General features: G+C 43.2%; 1 protein-coding gene across 1 annotated transcript; it reads right to left on the bottom strand.

The window, feature by feature from the left end:
* Positions 1–3,932: 3,932 nt before the first annotated feature.
* LOC136610812 (neuropeptide Y receptor type 1-like) lies at positions 3,933–6,782 on the bottom strand. The gene is made up of 2 exons (XM_066590009.1): positions 6,744–6,782; positions 3,933–5,152 (listed from the first exon to the last, which is right to left on the bottom strand). The coding sequence occupies exon 2, from the start codon at positions 5,118–5,120 to the stop codon at positions 4,008–4,010; it is 1,113 nt and encodes a 370-aa protein (XP_066446106.1). The 5' UTR covers positions 5,121–5,152; positions 6,744–6,782; the 3' UTR covers positions 3,933–4,007.
* Positions 6,783–8,904: the final 2,122 nt, after the last annotated feature.

Below are 8,904 nucleotides of genomic sequence, written 5' to 3'. Positions count from 1 at the left end.
TTAATTGACTTCTATGTAAAGTAAAACATACAGCTCGCAGCCAGAGTGTTTTGGAATTTTAATGTAGAGATCGAATTGACCACATTTTTCATAGACCCAGGAAAATTTGCAGTAGGTCTCCAATAAAGATCCTTGACATTTTGTGGATACAAATTTACCTATATTGCTACCACTATAGTTGTTGATAATTCTTACTAGAAAAAAATCATTCCATTTGAACAAGATTTTAATACAAAAGTAAACATCTGGTGGCTTATTTTAGCCAATCAAATATCATTGACATGGCCCTAGCAAGGTGACGGCCACGTGACATGCCCTTGGTAAATAACATAACTTAGGCCCCATTCACACCCGCATCATAGGGCTTCTGCATATTTCCGTTGTTCGGCTCTGTGTTCCGAGTCGAACAACAAAGATGCCGGAAACCACCGGATTTGACACATGTTGGAGCCAAACGGTGCTGAAACGGACCCCATCGACTATAATGCGGTCTGTCCGACTTGTGGCATTCTGACGGGCATTTTACTGAATGAAAAACCACAGGATTCTGCAGAGTTTCATCCAAGATTTTCTGCAAGATCTACCTCAAAGGCTCCAAATGGAACCTCCAAGGAAGATGTGGATGGAGCCTTATACTCATGCTAACTGCTCATATTACATCATCTAACCTTTAAGGTCATATTCTTTTGAAATGTTCCTCTGATCTGTCATAGATACAAGGAAGACAATCAGATATATCTATGATCTTAGATCACCTCTATAGATCACTTAAAGGGTAACTGCACTTTTGGAGCACTTCTGCTCAGTCGGGTGTTTTTGGGTCCTTACGGTAGCTGAAGATAGCCCCATATGGAGTCAGGAAGGAATTTTTTTCCTTCATAGGGACTAATTGGTTCGTTGGGTTAAAACAGGCTGAACTAGATGGACATTGTCTAACATACTATTTTACTATATCTTCAGCTGCCGAAAAAGGCAGATGGATAAGAAGCATCGAGCCCATGAACTTATGTGCTCCAGCCAGTAGCTCTCCCTGCTGAACCATTCCCCTGCATAACTTTTGCCTTGTTCCCAGATCCTGTAAACCCAGTCCCTGTTCTTGCTCTGCCCGGTTCCTAATTAGGCTTACTATAAAAGCCTGGCCCCGCCACTCCCTCACTGCATGATCATTGTGCTCCCCAGCCCTAAGGCCCATTTAGCCGCAACGATGATCATTCAAAATTCACTCAAACTTCAGTTTGAGTGACAGTTTTGAGCGATCAATTTGCATAAAGTCTAAAGTAGCTACTCAGCTACTTAAGAGTTTATTAGCGTGAAAATGAAGCCTTTTGCTGAATACAGATAACAGCTCGAGGTCTGTTATCTGCATTCAGCTAATTTGCTCTCGAACAGGATAACAGCTGAAAGAATACTATCAGCGCTATTATGCTGAGAACTCAGCGTGCAGTCCTGATAAGACGTATCGCTGTCTTTAAACAGGCTTGAAGTCAGCAATGAACGAATAGTGCACATTTAGACATGGCGATTATCGCTCAAAAGATGGCTTTTGAGCGAATTATGAGTGCTAATCGTGTTGTCTAAATGGGCCTTTAGTCAAAGCTCCAATACTTATCTGCTCCTCTACAAACAACTGAGATCTTCCATTATTGACTCCTGGCTTTCCTCCTGACAACACTAGCCTCCTCCTCCCTTGTATGCGAACTAAGACCTTCTATTGCCAACTCCTGGCTCGACCTTCCGTTATTGACCTCTGGCTTTCCTCCTGAAGACGCTATCCACCTCCTCCCTTGTATGCGAACTAAGACCTTCTATTGCCAACTCCTGGCTCTCTCCTCACTACTCTCTGGACCTGCACGGCCACTACACCCGCGGCTCCAACCCAGTGCCTGAACGCTACACACTCCGAAGTTGCAAGCGCACGTACTCTCTAAAGTGACCCTCAAGGCTCCTCAGTATATGCATTGGAAATCATCTCTCCATGCGTTTACTTCCTGATGAGCTTTTAGATGGGCTTGTGTATAAACAACAGCCAATCAGAAGAGGTAGAGCTGCAGGGAGAGGCATAGAGCGACAGTGTATCTATTAGTCCATGTAAAAGAGCCCTTAGTCAATAATAAACCGTTCAGATTCCCACATCTGAATGATTGTCGTTCAGTCTAAATGCATGTACTGAGTGAGCAGCGAACAATAATTTGTTCTCTTATCGTTCAGTTTATGCATACATAAAAACTGAACAACCATCGGCCCGTGTAAACAGGCAGTCGCTTATCTATGACCAATTACTTGTTTACTGTGAATGGACGTGGGCGGGCTAGAACGATCACCAGCCCACTGTGCCCCCAGTCATTGAGCAATCATCGCTGGGATGGCCTGTTGGGCATCTTCACTCGACAGGTCGTCTCATGTAATTGAATTCTAACTTAGACTCGCTGTGGACACTGTAGATCAGGGGTCCCCAACTCCAGTCCTCAGGGACCACCAACAGGTCATGTTTTCAGGATATCCTATAGTACGAACACCTGTGGCAATGTCTGAGGCACTGACAATAATTACATCACCTGTGTAACACTGAGGAAATCCTCAAAACATGACCTGTTGGGGTCTGTGAGGACTGGAGTTGGGGAACACTGCTGTAGATAACGTGTAGTCACAGACCATAGCTCTGCCTTGATGGAACTGAGCTAAAATGCAGCCAAGGAGCAAGCTGAGAAAATAAGTAGTAGGTGACCATAGCCTCTAGATACTGACTTACATATCATTTTTGAGCTTCTAACTGGACAGTCAATTTAAAGGCGTTGTCTATGCTTTACAATCCCCCTTTTTTTTACAGGGTCTTCAAAAAATAAGCTGACCATAGTGTCCAACTGCTGCAACTGCAACAACTAGCTAAGATCTGTAGGGCAACCTGGTAAAGTGTTTAATTCCCCTCCAGCATATCCCAAGGGGAATGAGATATTACATAGTACCCGATTAAATCAATGGACTGTCTATATAATGCATGAATGTGCTAGGTCCTTCCCGCTGAGAGATGCTTTTTATAACTACTCTCTTGTTCGGCTAATTGATGGAGGTCTAGGGATCCACTCTACTAACTCACAATTCCCTAATGCAGTGATTCCCAATCAGGATGCCGTGGCACTCTGGTGTTCTGTGAGAGGACGTGGACAGGAGAAAGAGAGAAGAAATCATAAGAAAGAAAGAGAGAGAACGAAAGACAGAGCGAAAGAGGGATAAATCAGAAAAATGGAGAAAGAGAGAGAGATGAAAAAAGTTGCGAAACACTGCCATAGTGGAATATCTGAAAGTGGGATATGTAAATCAGACAAATCCTTTGAAACCTCATGAATGCTTAAGGACTACTATGTCCTTCCAAGCAATAATCCTGGATGAGTTACACCTAAAAAGGGTTGTCTCACTACTATTTGTTTTGCTGCAGGAAGCAGACAGCTCCATATATTGTGCAGTGGTCCGGGTTGGTACTGCAGGCTGAGTCCTATTGAAGTGAATGGGACTCAGCCTGCAATACGACTCTGGGCCAATGTATGTAGCTGCTTGCCTACTTCACCTAAAAGTGGGACAACCCTTTTGAGTAGATCATCAAAAACATAGCTTTTAAAAACTGAGTAGTAGCAAAATGAAAAAAAAACACATTATCACAATAATTAATTCCCATTCTATAATTTGACAGCAATGTCCTCAAAAAAGACAGTAAGAAGAATATAACACAACTCTGAATGTGCATGCTTTTCATTGCTGAGCTGAAAGATAAAGAGTGAAATAAAATATATATATATTTTTAAAGTCTTTGAGGCCACTTAAACAGCACATGTGCCTGCAAACTTGCAGCAAGTAGCAGAACCTAATGGCTGGTGACATTGGCATGGAGTGAGATATAGCTCTGTAGAAGCAGCATTTTGGCTTACAGCCCGCTTTAATAACGTGGGTACCAATTTACCACATGGGTTAAAACTCCACCCAAGTTGTATAGACCTGAATACCAACACCTGGCTTTATACATTGTTCCCATTGGTGATGCTTTGCAGGGAAGCTTTGGACACTTCAGTGCTGACCGTGGAGAGCGGAAAACTCTCATATTTGTCCGGACTCCCTGCACACCGGCAACGGAGTAACAAGTTCTTTACTTCTTTTTGGAAGTTGCTGTTCAAGAAACCATACATGACAGGGTTGACACACGTAGACGCCATGGCGGACAGGTGGCAGAGAGAGAATATGAGATCGTGATAACAAGCAGAAATACGCTTATGGTCCCAGTCAAAGAGGGCATTAAAAACAGTGAGAGGTAGCCAACAAAGACCAAAGGCTACCACAATGGAAAGCAACATGATGTTAACCCTGCGATGACCTCCCTTCCGTCCTCCTGAGTCTCCCCCTCCTGCTCTCTCGACTACATCCCTTCTTCTCCGTAAGCGTAGAAATATACGGAGGTAACACAAAAGAATAAGAAGCAAGGGTAAGCAGTACTGGAAGAGCAGGAGGCAGGTGGTATATGCCAGTCGGTGTTGTTCAGATGGCCAATTATCAATGCACACAAAGTGGTCAATGTAAGGGTCAAAAGGTAATGTGAGGTTCTGGAATGGTCGATTGGTTAGGATGCTAAAGGAAAGAAATGGTAAGGAGATGAAGCATGACACGACCCACGTTACTGCCACAGCAAGGTAGGCGTGCCATGGCAAGGGCTTCCAACCAGTGGGATGTATTATGAGCTGATGCCGTTCTAAAGCAATGAGGACTAGTGAGAGAACAGAGACAGTGACAGAGATACATTGCACAAAGGGTGTCACTTTGCAGAGTGCCTCGCCCAGAATCCAGCGGTTCATCAGAGTATAGATTACTGTGACGGGAACACACACCAAAGCCATAAGAATATCAGAACAGGAAAGATTGGCTATAAAAATGTTGGTTACATTCCGCATCTCCCGTTGGCGGGCAATAACAAAGACCAGGCAAGAGTTTCCAATGAGTCCCACTGCTATGAGGGCGCTGTAGGCTACAACCAAGAAGGTTACATTGCCAACAGAGTCTACACAAGAGGCTTCCCCTTCCCAATTGGGGCCCAGATATCCAGTCAGGTTTAAGGTAAAGAAATGTAGGTAATCCTCCATTTTCTTATGCAGGGGTGTTCCTAAGGACACACCTGTGAAGCACAAACAAAGCCGTTAATGAATCTATACGTGATCATTCAGCTTACAACAAAACAAAGTTGATTCAAGAAACGCTAAATACAGACAAAAATACAATATCCCAGCAATCCCTTCTTTAAATGGAGCTTGTCATCAACTATGAGAACCACAAACTAAGTTATAGTGCTTAAAGTTCACATGATGGGGAGCCGAGGAGCTGTGTTTCACACTCATCCGGCTCCCCGTTCCTGTGGTGTTCCCCGGCAAAATTAGCGTGCGCACAGAAGCTTGACCCTTATCAGAAGGCTGTGCGCGGACATCTCCCATAGAAATAAATGGGACAGCCTTCTGAAAAGAGTTAAACTGCTGTGTGTGCGCTGACTTTACCAAGGGACAGCGCAGCAATGGGGGACTGGGTGAGTATGAGACACAGCTCCTCGGACTCCCTACCATCTAAACTATAAGCATCATAAGTTAGTTTATGATGCTTATAGTTGATGACAGGTTCCCTTTAATATCCTCCTTTCTTTTAAGCCTGCTCAGACTCATTCCATCAAAAGATTTACATATATAGAAAGAATTCTTCTGTATGCATTCAGAGAGTTCAGAAATGTTACTTTTTTCTTCTAGCACATCTCAGACAAGACCTGCGGTTAAGCTATTGACTACAGTTTCATATAATGTGAGGTCAGCAGTGGACTGGAGTTCCTTTGGACCACCAGACGAAATGGTTCTGAGGCCCCTCCATCCATTTATGCAGTCCACTTTTAATTGTTTAGTAATAAGGTCAAATAAATTATGAACCAACCCACAAGAAATAGACCCTAGTTTTAAGGAATTGGCTCTTATACCACCTCCAAATGTGGTTGCCTTCTGTGGTAACTTTGGGGCAAACTATTGCATCAGAGCCCAAGCTAATTGATGGGCCAGTCCCACCCTGAGTAGAGGTGAATCTGCTCTTTGCAGTGTAGTAATGCCTTAGGTTTTTTGTTTGTGGACTATTCACAAAACATTACGTATACTTTTACTATTCTCCTAATCTTTTAGGGAAAGGCGTCATGGAGTGGAATTTCTGCAGGGGAAAGTCCACAACAAACCTCTCAAAACATGTATGGGGCATTAGGATTTTGTGTCAGATTGCAATGGAATTCACTCTGCGCATTAAAAGGGCGAATTTCTTCAGCAAGCAATTGACATACTGCAGATTTAAAATCCGAACTAAAGGTCAATTTTGCTGCAGATTCAGTGGCATATGGATGAGATTTGTTAAAATTAGAGATGAGCGACCATGCTCGTTTAAGGCTGATGCTCAAGCGAGCATTGTTCTTTTCGGCGGCGGGGGGGGGGGGGGAGATCTCTCTCACTCTCCCCCCTGACGCCCCCCGCATGGTGCTCGGACGAGTAATCAATTACTCGAAAAGACCGATGCTCGCTTGAGCATCAGCCTTAAACGAGCATGCTCGCTCAATTCTAGTTAAAATCTCTTTCGCTTTACTGCTACTGTAAACATTGCAGACTTTGCATATACAATTTCGCTGTGAAAAACCTGCAACATTTACGCCTCGTATAGCCACACCTTTAGAATATTTAAATAAACAAGCTTACCAAAAAGTTAGGAGTGACATCTGGACTGAATCATTATTTGACCTGATGCTGCTCTACAGCAGATGCCTATAAAAAACAAAGACAAGACATTAAACTGGGAAAGTCGTACTGAAAATTAGTATTAGAAATTAACTTTCTTTTTTAAACCAAAGTGACAAACGACTCACTGGTAATTATTTGCTAACTGTAAAAGCCTCAAAAAACTATTTTGTGCTCCTCCTCCGAGACCTGTCCTCTTCCTTTGATACAGTCAACCACTCACGCCTCTTATCTCTCTCCTCCCTTGACATCAGAAACCTGGCCCTCTACTGGATCTCCTACTACCTCACTGACTGAACATTTAGTGTCTTCCACTCGCACATGACTTCCGCCTCTCACCCTCCCTCTGTTGGTGTTCCTCAAGACTCTGTCCTGAGCCCCCTACTCTTCTCTCCACCTTTTGTCTAGGACAGCTCTTACAATTCCATAGCTTTCAGTACCACCTGTATATCGATGATACCCAAGCCTGGCCCAGATGTTACCTCCCTGTTATCCAGAATGTCAGTTATATCTTCCTTCCTGATTTATAAAGCTCAACATGGAGAAAATTGAATTAATCTTTCCCCCATCTCACCCAACCCCTTCATCAGACCCATCAATCAATGGCTGCATACTTTTCCGACTCCCACAAGTCCGCTGTCTTAATGTAACATTTGATTCTTCCCTGTGCTTCAAACCATACATACTGTACAAGCCCTTAGCACCTCCTACTGCCTCCATCTTAAAAACATCTCCTCAACCCAGAGTCAACTAAAATGCTAGTGCACAGTCTCATTATCTCCCAGTGAGACGGAAATATCCTTCTCTGGCTTTTCATTCAGCAATGTTGTGCTCCTCCCATACAACTTCAACTCTGCTGCCCAACAATCCACCTTTTCCCCGTTACTCCCCTGCCTCTTCCCTCTGCCAATCCATTCACTGAGTACCCATTGCCCAGAGAAGCCAGTTCAAAATATTATCAATGACATACAAGGTTGTTCAGACTCTGTCCACTCTATACATCTCTGACCCAATATCCCTGACACCTCAACACATGTATTCTCCGGTTCTTACAAGACCTCTTCCTCTGCTGTCTACACTGTTACTCACACAATCGTTTCCAAGATTTCTCTTGTGTGTCGCCCATATTCTGGAACTCACTACTCCAACATATCAGACTCTCCACCATCTTGGAAAATGTCAAAAGGAACCAGAAAACCCACCTTTTCAGAAAGTATCTGTTTAAAACTCATTAAGTTCATGATTATTGTTCTTGTTGGTTTTCATATGTAATGTAATTAAACCCATGTTATCATATGTACAGCACCCTGGGAATAATGGTTATTTAAAATAAATAGTAGTAATGACACGTTTTAGACTAAAGATCACCACAAATTATGAAAAAACATTAACCTTCCCTATGAAAATGAAAAATCTAATTCCCTTTTACCCAAAACTTTTATTTTATTTAATGAAATTAGCAACTGAAATTAATTATTTTTTATATTTTGTATTTATATCTAATATAATGTATACTGATTGTTTAAAAAAAAACTCCCCTAGAAGTGTTGTTGGAATCAAATGAAACTTTCTATGTGTGATTGTAACATTGATATAAGAATTGAACATTTAAAGGGAGGCTCTAATACCCTGCTGTACGCCAGATGTGATACGGGTGGGCATGGGGTTTCTAGTACTCTGTTGTACCGCCTCTAGCTTGGATACAAGAATTGAGACGGGTGGGCATGGGGGCTCTAGTACTCTGTTGTACCGCCTCTAGCTTGGATACAAGAATTGAGATGGGTGGGCATGGGGGCTCTAGTACTCTGTTGTACCTCCTCCAGCCTGGACTCCTGATGTGATACGGGCAGGCAATGAGGGCTTTAGTAGCCTGTTGGGTCAGGCTAGCTTGGATGTCCTGAACATATTGCTGAGCTGTCATTGTGCTGTATGCGATGGCCCCCTCCAGACCATCACACTAGCAGTGGGGGCAGTGTGCAGCGCCACAGCTAAGGCAGGATTGAGGCGCTTATCTTTAGGTCTCCAGGCAAAAACATGGCTGTTGGCAGTGCCAAAACTAAGCCTTGATTTGTTGCTGAAGACAACCTGGTTCCTGATTTTTATGACAACGTGTATATTCACT

The sequence above is a fragment of the Eleutherodactylus coqui genome, chromosome 2, assembly GCF_035609145.1.
Source record: "Eleutherodactylus coqui strain aEleCoq1 chromosome 2, aEleCoq1.hap1, whole genome shotgun sequence".
NCBI lineage: Eukaryota > Metazoa > Chordata > Amphibia > Anura > Eleutherodactylidae > Eleutherodactylus > Eleutherodactylus coqui.
Note: the sequence above shows the minus strand (reverse complement) of the source record. Positions and strands in the feature narration are given on the sequence as shown.

What these genes read in the sequence shown, in the direction of transcription:
- LOC136610812 (XM_066590009.1), bottom strand. Translation starts at nt 5,120, where the DNA reads ATGGAGGATTACCTACATTTCTTTACCTTAAACCTGACTGGATATCTG.